Source organism: Suricata suricatta, chromosome 1 (genome assembly GCF_006229205.1).
Source record: "Suricata suricatta isolate VVHF042 chromosome 1, meerkat_22Aug2017_6uvM2_HiC, whole genome shotgun sequence".
NCBI lineage: Eukaryota > Metazoa > Chordata > Mammalia > Carnivora > Herpestidae > Suricata > Suricata suricatta.
The window spans coordinates 46,322,250-46,336,739 of record NC_043700.1 but is presented as its reverse complement, the minus strand read 5'-3'; the positions used below and the strand labels follow the sequence as shown (position 1 = coordinate 46,336,739).

The 14,490-nt window shown below is 42.5% G+C and overlaps 1 protein-coding gene across 4 annotated transcripts in view; it reads right to left on the bottom strand.

Annotated features, from left to right (window-relative positions):
- Nucleotides 1–14,490, bottom strand: part of PTK2B (protein tyrosine kinase 2 beta) — a 125,920-nt gene that overhangs the window by 25,318 nt on the left and 86,112 nt on the right. For all 4 annotated transcript variants that reach the window (XM_029938250.1, XM_029938255.1, XM_029938262.1 and 1 more), the window contains exons 3-10: nucleotides 6,529–6,707; nucleotides 5,894–5,981; nucleotides 4,606–4,685; nucleotides 2,394–2,456; nucleotides 2,127–2,181; nucleotides 1,541–1,681; nucleotides 1,042–1,116; nucleotides 379–480 (exon numbers count right to left, since the gene is read on the bottom strand). In XM_029938250.1, coding sequence (XP_029794110.1) covers nucleotides 379–480; nucleotides 1,042–1,116; nucleotides 1,541–1,681; nucleotides 2,127–2,181; nucleotides 2,394–2,456; nucleotides 4,606–4,685; nucleotides 5,894–5,981; nucleotides 6,529–6,707 — 783 coding nt within the window. The remainder of the gene's footprint in view (nucleotides 1–378; nucleotides 481–1,041; nucleotides 1,117–1,540; nucleotides 1,682–2,126; nucleotides 2,182–2,393; nucleotides 2,457–4,605; nucleotides 4,686–5,893; nucleotides 5,982–6,528; nucleotides 6,708–14,490) is intronic.

The window sequence follows — 14,490 nt, the reverse complement described above, 5'->3', positions numbered from 1 at the left end:
CAGATAAAAGGAGAGATAGACAACCAGTTTGTGGTGTGAGTTCTCTCTGATTATTCCACCCACAAAAAGCCCAGGTTCCCAGAGGTCCTGTTACTGAGTCTTCATTCACCTGTTCAAAGTTAGATATATGATTTTGTAACTTGATTTCTGGTCACCTCATCCACCCTAAAAACTCCTCCTTATTTCTCGACATTTTTAAATAGCTTTACTTCCTGATACATCTCCCTTATAATTTTATGGTCGACCTGGTACATCATCTGAGAAATGGGTGCAGTTTTCTTAGTGAGATCCCAGAAACCAGGCTGGCCTGATTGAGAAATCCCAACCTGTAGCTTTATCCCCTTGTTTCAGAGCTTCCCAGTGCCCAGAAATGCTCACCTGGGGGGCACCTTCAATGCCCAACTGCAGTACTGCCTGGCCCTCCTCCAGAGGCAGGCACCTAATGGACCTGATCTGCTTGAATTCAGCCAGGCAGGTAGGCTGTAAGAAAGCAAGGGGGCCCATCAGACCATCCCACTTCTGGGATCAAGCCATGAAGAGTGGTCAGTGTGGGGGAAGGAGCTGCAAGGAGGTCCTGCGAGAATCAAAGACTATTAAGGCTAAAAGGACCTTCTGGTATAAGCTCCTCACTTTGCAGAAGAGAAAGAGTCTAGAGAGCCAGGACTTGCTCACACTCATACGCCAAGTTGGTGATAGAGCCAGGACTGGACCCAGGTCTCCTGCTTCCCAGGGAATGATTGTCCCAGTTTGCCATTACAATATCAACTCTTTAATCTGAACCAGAAGAACTGTAATAGCGCCCTTCCCTCTTCTCCTCCCCCCACACCACCCCTGCCGCTCAGCCTCCACGCAGGGGACAGTCACAGGGAAGTAAAGAACCGTCTGCTCCATGTCCCAAACACTCTTTACAGCTACTCAAACCAAGAGCCTCTCTGCTCTCAACAAGGGAAAGGGATGACTGGTAAGCAGGACAAGGAAGGAGGCAGCAGAGAGAGGAAGATTGCTTTAGGGGTAGGTGCAACCTGCCCCCAATCTCTCTACCTTTGCATCTTGACTTGTCAGCTGGCGGATGCCCTTCGGGCCGATGACCAGGTCCACAGTAATGTTCCATCCTTGCTGGAATAAAAGAGGAGAGAGAACTGTTGCTTCAGTCTTGTCTCCCTCACATTTCAGAAACTTGGGGAGGGGGGAAGCTCATTAATTTAGACATGGGCCACTCTGTCTCCTGGGCCCTCCAGCCCTTTTGATCTCAAACCTTACCATACAGATTCCCCGCCTCCCCACACTCTGCCTACCCTCCCCACTTCCCAGATTTGTAGTCAAGATTCCAATTCTCTTCCTTAGGCAAGTAGTTTAATATTAGTTGTATTTTAGGGCATGTCGGCAAGGACCATCTGCTCCAGGATCTTTGCTTACGTGTGCCACTATGAGCCAACACCCTCCTTCTTGCCCCCCCCCGCCCCTCGTCAGCCACGTGGGCCCCTTTCCCAAGAGGCCTAGAATTTGGGTCAGGAAAAGAATAAAGAGGACGCGTCATTACAATGAGTTCACAGCGATAGGTCTCCTGGTCGATGTTGGCAAAGCCTGCGAGGGTGTTGAAGAACTTCATGACGCACTCCTCCTCCCTGAGTGAGGCATACTGCTGGAAGGTCTGCTGGATCATCTTCCTGAACTGCTTGGGCTGGGGATGGAGATGGTCAGTGGTGAGCTGGCCCTGCTCCTCCAAGCTCTGATTCCTTCCCTGATCTCACCAAAAGGCTGTCTGCTACCGTAGGATGGTCCTCAGGCCTTTGCAACAAGAGCAGCAGCCAGCCATCTGTTTGCTAAAGCACACACCTACTGACTCCAGGGAGGCTCACCTCAGCCCTGGGATAAAGGCACGGGAGGCAGCATCCACAGGCCACAAAGATAATTGGCTTCTGACGTGGAACTGGAGCCAGATTTCCTAATTCCCAGCCACAGAAAGGGCCCACTGGATGCTTTTAGTGGTCTTATGTCCAAATGGACCAAGACACTATGGATACCTTGGCTTTCCAAGTATCTCCAGCCCAATGCCATTGGGCTCCAGTCATAGAGACCAACACAAAGGGGTTCTCTCTGGGCCCCTTGCCCCATGGATTCCTCACCTTTAAGTTCTCCTGCATCTGCTTTGGGAAAAACAGGTCCAGTCCTACTTCTTTCCTGAAGTAAGAGAAGAAAACATGGCATTTGACTCCCCCTCACCCACGACCTAGGGTTTCAGACTAATCAGGAAGAGACATGCTGGATTGAGGACCAGGGAGATGAGTCCTGCCTGGCTTTGGTATGGGGATGAACAAGGTAGGGAGCAAGTAGGAGAAGCAGGGCAGTGAGGAGGGAAGGGAGGAGAGGCAAGGGCCAGTTTCAGGACTTACTCCAGAAACTCGAAGTTGGACTTTTTGTCAAGTGCATTGTGGGGCATGTCCTTGAAGAACCGCCTGGAGAGAGAGAAGTCATGGAGAGGTTGATGGTTGGAGAACAAGGCCATCAGAGTTGGGTCACCCAAAGCCACATACTGGTTTAGAAGCTCCCCTTCCCCTGCCAAATGTAGTAACCAATGGAAGGGAGAACATTAGAAGAGTAAAAAACATTGACATTTACAAAACCATGAAGAAAAGGAAAACCCAAAAATTTCATTCCTAGGAAGGACTCCAGCCCTGTGCTCTGGGAGGCCCAGCTCTGGGAATTCCCAGTTGTTGGGCAGAGGAAGAAGATGGTGGTTCTACCTTTGGCTTCTAAGAACAAATGACCCAAGGCAGCCAACACAGATTGTTTGAGGGCCTAGCATTTAGTGGCTGAGTATATATATGACCCTCTAAAGAGCTAATTCGGTAGTTCTTAACCAGGGGATGTTTTACACCTCCCTCTCCAGCCTGGAAACATTTGGCAATGTCTGGAAGTCTTTGGTCATCACATCTGGTTGGAAGGAAGGTGATCCCACCAGCATCTAGTGTGTAGAGGCCAGGGATGCTGTTAAATACCTTGCCATTCACAGGATGACCCTCCAAACAAAGAATTATCTAGTCCCAAATGTCTCTATTGCTGAGATGGAGAAACCCTGGGAGGCTGATCTAAGGAGAGAACTCAGGAATCTAGGAAGAATGTTCTTTTCTGACCCACTTCTCTCCATAGAGTATCTGACAGTGGGACAGCAAATCCTGGAGGAGTGTACCAGTTGATTAAGGCAGACCTGTAATATGGAAACCAAACAACAAGTAAGCAGCAATGACATTCAGTTGTGGGATGTGAAGAGCTTACCCAGGATTCTCCCCTGGATGTAAGGTCATTCTCCTCCTACTTCTACCTGAAGGTGCTAGTGGTTAAGATCCCAAATTTTCATACAGCTAATCATGGCAGCTTTAGACAGTTTCCTGAGCCAGGCATGCCTGGGTGACTCAGTTGGCACAAACTTTGCTCAGGTCATGATCTAAAGGTTTGGTCCATGAGTTCAAGCCCTGCATCTGGCTTCCTGATGTCTAGCTCAGAGCCTGCTTCAGATCCTCTTTCCCCCTCACTCTCTGCCCCTCCCCCCCCTGTGCTCACTCTCTCTCTCTCTCTCTCTCTCTCTCTCTCTCTCTCTCTCTCAAAAATAAATTAAAAAAAAATAAATAGAAAGTTTTCTGAGCTAGTGTTACCTGCTTGGCCCCTATGTTCACAGAAAACCTCAGTGAAAGCCTGTGAAGTGACGATTACAGGCAACATGGCCTCCAAAGATGCCCATTGGGTTGAGGGAACTGCAAAATGTACTCTTAGGTAGCTGAACAAACTGGCTTGCTGTATGCACCTATTTAATTGGCAAATACCCATCAGAGAAGAGGATTTTAGATCTTTCAGGGTTGTCTATTCATTCAAATATGTATTATGTTCTCATTCTGTGCCAGGCGAAGGCAGCACCAATGTTGATTTCAAGGATTTGATAGGATTTCACAATCTAGTGCAATATGAGCCAATTAGTCTTAAGTACAGAGGATCCATGCAGGGTAAGGTAGATGGGGTGCATGTGAGGAAAAGGGGCCTTCAAGATGGAAAGGCCCTTGAGCTGGTTCAGTGGGAAGAACCCATGTCTACCATACTGCTTGTTATGGACACTTCATAGGCAAGCTCTGAGGTTTTCTGTGAATATAGAGTGCAAGTAGGCAATACTGGCCTAGTAAATTTTCTAAATCTGCCAGAATCAAAGAGTTTACCAGGTTGAAAAGGGAATGAGAAGAGTATGCGAGACACCAGGGTCTGTGTCACAGCTCCTACTGGAGCTGAGGACACAGCAGTGAACAATACAGTAGAAACCCAACATTTGAATATTTCCCAGTACTTTGTCTACTACTCAAAGAAACATTTACTGAATCACTTGAATGCCTGATAGATGAAAGGCAGCCTGGAGGGAAGAGCAGCCAAAGGAAACAGGGGACACTGACCAGAAATGTGGCTGACCCTTCTATTCTAAGGACCAGACAGTGAGCGCCTTACCCTCTGTCAGCCACCACTTGTCCCCCTGGCTCTCACATACCCACTCTTGCTTCCCACCCTGGAGGTAAGCCCAAAGTGGCTAAGAACTCTAGTCCCTAAAGGGTCCTTGAGACCACATACCTGAGCTCCAGGCAGCCCAGCTGCAGGGCCATGCCCTCGCTGACCTTGCTGGCATAGCGTTGCATGTAGTCATTCCGTAGCTGATGGGGAGAAAGATCAAGGTTGAGAGTCATGCTCTCCTTCCCTGTTTCCCTGACCTTAGGCTTCAAGAGATGGGGGGGGGTGCTTTGAACACAATCCTGCAGCCCTGAGCTGTCTCTCTTACACAGCCCACCATGCACAAATGTGTAGCAGATGAAGAGAAAAGGGGGAGACTCACCCTTTGCTCTGCCTCTTCCTCCCTCTAGAACCCTCTAGGATCATGCCTCCACAGGCCAATGCCTTCGGGTTTTTTTTGAAGCACTTTCAGACACATTCTCTTGTGGCTTTATAAGGCTGGAATTCATATTCCCCTCTCCACTCTTCATTTTAGAGATAAAGAAAGTGGAATTTGGGGATGAGTCAATAATTTATTCAAAGTCTTGTTGGTAAGTAGTAACAGATGTCATCCACTCCACAATAAACGTCTGGATTTGTCTTCAGCAAACCAGGAGGGAGATACAAGTGGGAGCTGAGACCAGACAAAAAATAATAATGGCCTCTCATACATCCTTAGCACTCTGTGCCGAGTCCTGTGCTAAGCACTTTACATGCATTACAGCCAGTGGTATGTTGGAGCAGCTCCAAACAGCTTGTGAAAGCCAGTTATTAAATTTTCTGAAGTTTTGTAAGCTGTATAATATCACATGTATAGCTTGAAAAATGCCACAGTAGGGAATATTTACACCATGGAAATTGGCAAGTGTTATAAATCAGAGATTTTTTTCTTCAGAGAGCCAGTTTACCAGCACTAATAATACCATTTGGTCCTCACAACAACCCTATAAAATAAGTATTATTATTATCATCCCCATCTTCTAGAAAAGGAAATAGCTTCAGGCAGGTACATTAAGCCCCAGGGGGATACCAAATTAGTAGCTGGCTGCGCTGGCCAGAAGCCAGGCATGTCAGAGTCTGCATGCTAAGACTACCACTTCTCTTTGTACCTGCTCTGTCTGCCCTTCACCAGGTCTCCTGAGAAGTAAACAGCCACCAGAAAAGTGCAAAAGGAGCTGTATATGGGACAGGGTAAGCCAGCACTCAATTAGCTGTAAGAGAACCGGGATGGAACAGCTGCCTAAGGGCCAAGGCATGTCCCCCAGAGAAGTTTCCTAGATTGAGACCTCCAAATTCTGGGCTTTGTCTTTCTATCTCCCCAGGAAAGGATGGGTAATAGGACCCTGGGGACAGGAAGGTAAAATACTTCTACCTGTTGGTAAAAATAAAGTAGCGTTGTCCTGTCTTCTTTTAGGCTTTCCATGAAGTCCTCTGGTAAGTAGCGGATTTGGAGGTCATACCTGCGACAGGAAATTCAGACTCTGGTTGACTTAGGGAAGCTGGTCATGTAAGGGTTTGCCCGTAAGTCTCATGGCCACCCATTCAGGACTTGTTTTTTCTTTCCCTCCACTGTGGTCATGTGGAAGACTATGGGGAGACCATGGAGGACAGAGGGGTGGCCTGCAAGTGGTGGTAAGACTAGTCCTGACTCTCCACCTGATCCCCCTCTTGGCAATGGTTTTCCTTAAGTTTTCTGATCAGCCCTTGACCTGCTTCTCTATCTTCCCTGCTCTACTGTTCCTCCTTCTCCATAGCACCAAAAGCATCCTGTCTGGGGATGTTCCTAATATCTGCCCTGGGAGAGGGCTCAATAACATCAGCTCACATCACACCAATATTTTGGCCAATAGAGGCATTGAATGCTGTAAGAGGACTAAGCCTAAAATGCCACTTGGATTTTCTAGAAGATTCTCAGAGGTTGGGAAGTGCTCCTAGGAAGGACTTCCCTGGGCCTCCCCATGCCACACTCCTTTCCCCCCATTTGAGAGCTCAGGGTTCTTCTCCTACCTCCACTCGGCCTCCATGTGCAGACACTCGTACTTTTCCTGAACCTCACCCACTGTCATCTGCGGGTGTAGCCAGTGGATCTCGTCCGACTTCATGTGCTTCAGCCTCAGCCCATAGCACTCACCCAGCTGGATGTTGGGCCCTATCCGTCCGCTCAGCAGAATGGAGGCAATGACCTCCTGGGGAGGAGAATAGAGAGATATGATTCAGGGATACCCCTGCTAGGCTCCCACAGTCCTCATGCAGCCCCCAGAAGTGTGATTCTCTAGGGTGGGGTTCCATCTTAATGTTTTTATTTATCTCTGATTCTCTAGCACTTAGTGCAAGATTTGGTGCACAGTGGGCTCTATCTGATGAATGAATAATTTGGTAAAATGAGAGAGAAACTGAGAGGAGAGAAGAGGAGCAAAGGAGAAAATACAATGAGGCAAAGAACAGATTCTGTGCTTCTGCAGCACATTTCAACCAAACAAATTAATAATTACTGAGCATCCACCATGTAAAAGTACTCTCTGAATGGCTCCCAATTTAGCCAGCATTACTGAGCATCCATAGCAGGCACTCTAGGCACCTTACATACATTATCTCATTGAATCCATACAACACAGGGAAGTAGGTGTTACATCTTATGTAGGTTACACAGCTAATGGGATTAAGCTGGGGTTCTAAACCCTGGGCCAGTGAACTCTGTGGGCTACTAAGACTCTGCTGCTTCATGGGGCGCTGGGGCTGGGCAAGGCGGAAGGATAGGACTCACATTAATGGATTAATTAGCACACTTTCCACATAAGAAGCATGGCCACGGGAAATAGAGTGTTGACCCTTGTAATTATTAGAAATTTCAAACATATATGAAGTACACTGAAGTCAAAAGAACAGTATAATAAACACTGATGTACACATTACCCAGCTTCAGTGATTACCAAAACTCTGCCATTCTTACTTCATCCATTATATTACTAACCACCCAACCACCACTCAACTTTTACCACTTTTTACAGTTTTTTTTTTTTGAGAGAGAGAGAGAGAGAGAGAGCGAGCGAGCAAGCATGGGAAGGGGAAAGAGAGAGAAAGAGAGAGAGAGAGAAAGAGAGAGAGAGAGAGAGAGAGAGAGAGAGAGAGAGAGAGAGAGAGATGTAGAGAATCCCAAGCAGGCTCTGCACTGTCAGCACAGAGCCTGATGTGGGGCTCAAACTCATGAACTAGAGCTGAGCTGAAATCAAGAGTTGGATGTTTAACCAACAGAGATACCCTCCTTTCTGGAGCCACTACAGTTCTTTTAAGATAAGATTCATAGACATTAAAATGCACTCATTTTAGCTATACAGGTTGTATGTAATCCATATGCCAACAATTAAGATACAGGACTTTTCAAGACACCTGGAAAGTGCCCTGATGTCCCTTCTCAGTCAACCCTCATACCCGTGCCTACCCCAACTCCAGGTAACCAGTTTTTTCCTCCCATTTTTACTTTCACTTGTTCTAGAACTTCACATAAATGGAAAGATTTAGTATATATAATTCATTCTCTTGTTTCTAGATACCTGGGCTGTTTCTTATTTTTTGCTATTGTGAATAAAAGTACTATGAACATTAATGTACAGGTCTTTTTATGTACATATGTTGTCATTTCCTTTGGACAAATACCTGGGAGTGAAAATTACTTTGTCAAAGGTAGATATATGCTTAACTTTATAAGAAGTTGCTAAGATTATTCTATTTTATATTTCCATTGTGATATATGAGAGGTTCATTATACAACCTCCTGACCAACTTTTGGTGTTATAAGTCTTTTCTTAATGTTTTATTTATTTTTGAGACAGAGAGGGACAGAGCATGAGCAGGGAAGGAGCCGAGAGGGAGGGAGACACAGAATCTTTAGCAGGCTCCAGGCTGTGAACTGTCAGCACAGAGCCCAATGTGGGGCTCAAGCCCACAAACTGTGAGATCATGACCTGAGCCGAAGTCGGATGCTTAATTGACTGACCGACCCAGGAGCCCCTTAAGTGTTTTTAATATTAGTCATTTTAATGGTTATATAAAGTATCTCATTGTGTTTTTAATTTGCATCTCCCTGATGACTAGTGATATTGAGCATGTTTTTATCTGGCCATTCATGTAATTTCCTTTGTGAAGGATTTGTTCCAGTTCTTTGCCCATTTTTCCGTGTTCTCTTTTTATTATTAAGTTGTAGGCAATCCTTACACATCCTAGATAAAAGTACTTTTGTATATGTTTTGTAAATACTTTCTCCATGTCTGTATTATGCCTTTATTAATTGTCTTGTCATATAGATAAAGTCTTCTTTATCAAAAATTTCTTTCATGGTCAATGCTTTCTGCATTCTAGAAATCTTTGGCTGCTTCCAAATCATGAAGATACAATCTTGTTTTCTTTTATAAGCTTTATAGTTTTAACTTTTCCTTTTAGGTCTATGATCTGCCTTGAATTAATTTTTGAGTATGGTGTGAGGTAGGAGTTAAAATGTACTTTTTTTCTCATAAAAATCTGTGGTTGTTCAGCACTGGTTGTTGACTTTCATTCTCCAATTGTTTTGCTGCCTTTGTAAAAATCAATTAGCTGTATAAGATTAGATTTATTTCTGGACTCTCATTTTCTGATTTATTGATCTTTGCCTATACTCTGCCAGCACCACACTGTCTGTATTATGGTAGTTTTAGAGGAGATTTTGAAGTCAAATAGCATAAATCACATAAACCTGTTACCATCTCCTCTCCAAGATTATTATGCTAGTCTATGTATGTGCATTTCCATATACATTTTTCAAAATTAGCTCCTCACTTTCTATTTAAAATCCCTGTTGAGATCCAGAAGAACATGGTGGAAAAGTAGGGGGCTCAGTACTTCCCCCCCATATCTCTCAAACAAAGAAGGGCTTAAGTGAAAGGACTCTGAACCTTAAGAGTCTGGAAGGAAAGGAGATGAAGTCTATTAGGAAGACAGCCTCAATAGGGCTACTTCAAGGAATAAGCCAAAGCCCACATGGTGGAGAGTCCAAAACATCACTATGAGTAGGGAAATAAAATAACCAAAGTCATAACAACAGAGAGCAAGTAACACTCTTCAAAAAACAAAAAACAAAAAACAAAAAAAACCCAACACCTCCTGAATGGCCAGGTCCTGGGCATTGCATGATTTAATATAGCAATATTTGCCAGTGCAGAGCACATAACAAGATTTTACAACTTACAAGAGATAGAAAGCTAGCCAAAATGACAAGATGGAAGAATTCTCCTCAAAAGAAATTCCAGGAAGAAGTGGCAGCTAAATAATTGATCAAAACAGATATAAGCGACATAGCTGAACAAGAATTTAGAATAATAGTCATACAATTAATCACTGGCCTTGAAAAAGGCATAGAAGACAGCAGAGACTCCATTGCTACAGAGATCAAGGATCTTAAAAATAGTTATGATGAATTAAAAAATGTTATATATGAGGTGCAAAATAAAATGGAGGTGGCCACAGTGTGGATTAAAAAGGCAGAGGGGAGAACAGGTGAATTAGAAGATAAAATTATAGAAAAAGAGGAAGCTGAGAAAAAGAGACATAAATTGATCCAGGAGCACGAAAGGAGAATTCGAGAACTGAGTGATGCAATCAAATGAAACAATATCCATATAATAGGAATTACAAAAGAAGAGAGAGAGAGAAAGGGCTGTAGTGGTACCTGAACAAATCATAGCTGAGAATTTCCCCAACCTAGGGAAATAAACAGACATTGAAATCCAAAAGGCACAGAGGAGTCCCCTCAGATGTAACTTGAATCGATCTTCTGCATGGCATATCATTGTAAAACTGGCAAAATACAAGGATAAAGAGAGAATTCGGAAAGCAGCTAGGGATAAAAGGGCCCTAACATACAAAGGTAGACACATAAAGGTAGTATCAGACTTATCTACTGAAACTTGACAGGCCAGAAAGAAATGGCAGGAAATTTTCAATGTGGACAGAAAAAATATGCAGCCGAGAATCTTTTATCCACCAAGCCTGTCATTCAGAGTAGAAGGAGAGATAAAGGTTTTCCCAAAAAAAACAAAAACTGAAAGAATTCATCACAACTAAACAAGCCCTACAAGAGATCCTAAGGGGGACTATATGAGGGAAATTTTGCAAGGAATACAAAGTACCAGAGACATCACTATAAGCATGAATGCTACAGAGAACACAATGACTCTAAACTCATATTTTTCAACAATAATGCTGAATGTTAATGGACTAAATATTCCAGTCAAAATAGATAGGGTATCAGAATGGATAAAAAAAATAAGACCTATCTATTTGCTGTCTACAAGAGACTCACTTTAGACCTGAGGACACCTTCATATTGAAAGTGAGGGGATGGAGGACTATCTATCATGCTACTGGAAGTCAAAAGAAAGCTGGAGTAGCTATACTTATATCAGACAAACTAGACTTTAAAGTAAAGGCAGTAACAAGAGATGAAGAAGGGCATTATATAATAATTACAGGGTCTTTCTATCAGGAAGAGCTAACAATTATAAATGTCTCTGCACCAAATTTATCACAAACATAAGCAATCTTATTGATAAGAATGAGCTAATTGCAGGGGACTTTAAAGTTGGTTTTTTTTTTTTTTACTGTTTTTATTTATTTTAGAGAGAGAGAGAGACAGCATGAACTGGGGAGGGTCAGAGAGAGAGGGAGACACAGAATCTGAAGACAGGCTCCAGGCTCTGAGCTAGCTGTCAGCACAGAGCCCGACGCGGGGCTTGAACCCACAAACCGTGAGATCATGACCTGAGCCAAAGCCGGACACTTAACCGACTGAGCTACCCAGGCGCCCCTTGCAGGGGACTTTAATACTCCACTTACAGCAATGGATAGATCAAATAGACAGAAAAATCACTAAAGAAACAGTGGCCCTGAGTGACACATTGGACCAGATGGACTTGACAGACATATTTAGAACTCTACATCCCAAAGCTGTGGAATCTACGTTCTTTCTCAAGTGCACATGGTACATTCTCCAAGATAGATCACATACTGAGTCACAAAGCAGCCCTCAATAAATATAAAAGAATTGAGATCATACAATGCACACTTTCAGATCACAATGCTATGAAACTTGAAATCAACCACAGGAAAAGTCTGGAAAACTTCCAAAAGCATGGAGGTTAAAGAACACCCTACTAAAGAAGGAATGGGTCAGCCAGGCAATTAGAGAAGGAATTTAAAAATATATGGAAACAAATGAAAATGAAAATACAACAATCCAAATTCTTTGGGATGCAGCAAAGGCAGTCCTAAGAGGAAAATACATTGTAATCCAGACCCATTTCAAGAAACTAGAAAAACCCCAAATACAAAATCTAGCAGCATACCTAATGGAACTAGAAACAGAATAGCAAAGATACCCCAAAACCAAGCATAAGAAGAGAAATAATAAACATCAGGGCAGAAATAAACAATATAGACTCCCCCCCAAAATAAAACAGTTGAACAGATCAATGAAACCAAGAGTTGGTTTTTTGGAAAAATAAACAAAATTCATAAACCTCTAGCCAGGCTTCTCAAAAAGAAAAGAAAGAGGACCCAAATAGATAAAATTACATATGAAAATGGATTTATTAAAACCAATCCCTCAGAAATACAAGCAATTATCAGGGAATACTATGAAAAATTATATCCCAACAAACTAGACAACCTAGTGAAATAGACAAATTCCTAAACACCCACATACTACCAAAACTCAAACGGAAAGAAATAGAAAATCTGAACAGACCCATAACTAGTGAAGAAATTGAATCAGTTATCAAAAATCTCCCAACAAGTAAGAGTCCTGGACCAGATGGCTTCCCTGGGGAATTCTACCAGACATTTAAAGCAGATTTAATACCCATTCTTCTCAAACTGATCTCATTCACAATTGGACCAAAACCCGTAAAATACCTAGGAATTAACCTAACCAAAGACGTAAAAGATCTGTATGCTGAAAACTATAAAAAACTTATGAAGGAAATTGAAGAATACACAAAGAAATGGAAAAACATTCAATGCTCATGGATTGGAAGAATAAATATTGTTAAAACATCAATACTACCCAAAGCAATCTGCACATTGAATGCAATCCCAAACGAAATTGCACCAGCATTCTTCTCAAAGCTAGAACAAACAGTCCTAAAATTTGTATGGAACCACAAAAGGCCCTGAATAGACAATGTAATATTGAAGAAGAAAACCAAAATGGAGGCATCACAATCCCAGTCTTTAGCCTCTACTACAAAGCTGTAATCATCAAGACAGTGTGGTATTGGCACAAAAACAGACACATAGATCAATTGAATACAGTAGAGAACCCAGAATTGGACCCAAAAATGTATGGCCAATTAATCTTTGACAAAGCAGGAAAGAATATCCAGCAGAAAAAGGCCTCTTTAACAAATGGTTCTGGGAGAACTAGACAGCAACATTCAGAAGAAGAATAAAACTTTCTTACCATTTTCTTACACCATACACAAAAATAGATTCAAAACGGATGAAGGACCTGAATGTGAGACAGGAAACCATCAAAACCCTCGAGGAGAAAGCAGGAAACAACCTCTTTGACCTCAGCCACAGCTATTTCTTACTCACATCTTCAAAGGCAAGGGAATCAAAAGCAAAAATGAACTTTTGAGACCTCATCAAGGTAAAAAGTTTCTGCACTGGAAAGGAAACAATCAACAAAACTATAGGCAACCAACAGAATGGGAAAAGATAGTTGCAAAGGACATATTGGATAAAGGGTTAGTATCCAAAATCTACAAGGAACTCCCCAAACTCCACACCCGAAAACCAAATAATCCAGTGAAGAAATGGGCAGAAGACATGAACAGATACTTCTTCAAAGAAGACATCCAGATGGCAAACAGACACACAAAATGATGCTCAACGTCACTCATTATTAGGGAAATACAAATCAAAACCACAGTGAGATACCACCTCACACCAGTCAGAGTGGCTAAAAAGAACATATCAGAAGAATATAGATGTTGACAAGGATGTGGAGAAATGGGCACCCTCTTTCACTATTGGTGGGAATGTAAACTGGTGCAGCCACTCTGGAAAACAGCGTGGAGGTTCCTCAAAAAACTATCAGTAGAACTCCCCTATGACCCAGCAATAGCACTGCTAGGAATTTACACAAGGGATACAGAAGTACTGATGTATAGGGGCACGTCTACTCCAATGTTTATAGCAGCACTTTCAACAATAGCCAAATCATGGAAAGAGCCTAAATCTCCATCAACTGACAAATGGATCAAGAAGATGTGATTTATATATACTATGGAATACTACTTGGCAATGAGAAAGAACGAAATTTGGCCATTTGTAGCAATGTAGATGAAACTGTAGGGTATTATGTTAAGTGAAATAAATCAGGCAAAGAAAGACAGATATTATATGTTTTCACTCATATGTGGATCAGGAAAAACTTAACAGAAGACAATGGGGGAGGGGAGGAGGAACAAATAGTTACAGAGAGGGAGGGAAGCTCTTAAATACTGAGACTTTTAAATACTGAGAACAAACTGAGGGTTAATGGGGGATGGAGGACTGGGCAAAATGAGTGATGGGCATCGAGGAGGACACTTGTTGGGATGAGCACTGAGTGTTGTATGGAAACCGATTTGACAATAAACTACATTAAAATAAAATGCCTGTTGAATAATGATTGAAATTGTGTTAACTCTAAAGCTTAGTTGGAAGAAAATTGACATCTTAACAGTATTGAGTCTTCTAGTCTGCAAACAGGATATATCTTTCCACTTAATTTTATTCTTCTTTAATTTTTCTCAGCAATGTTTTCAGTATATAGTTTTGTTAAATTTTGTTTTATTTAGTGGTCTTTTTATTTAGTGGTCTTTTGTTAAATTTATTTCTAAATAGTTTACCTATTTTGATACTTCTGAAAATTAAAAACATTTAAGATTCATT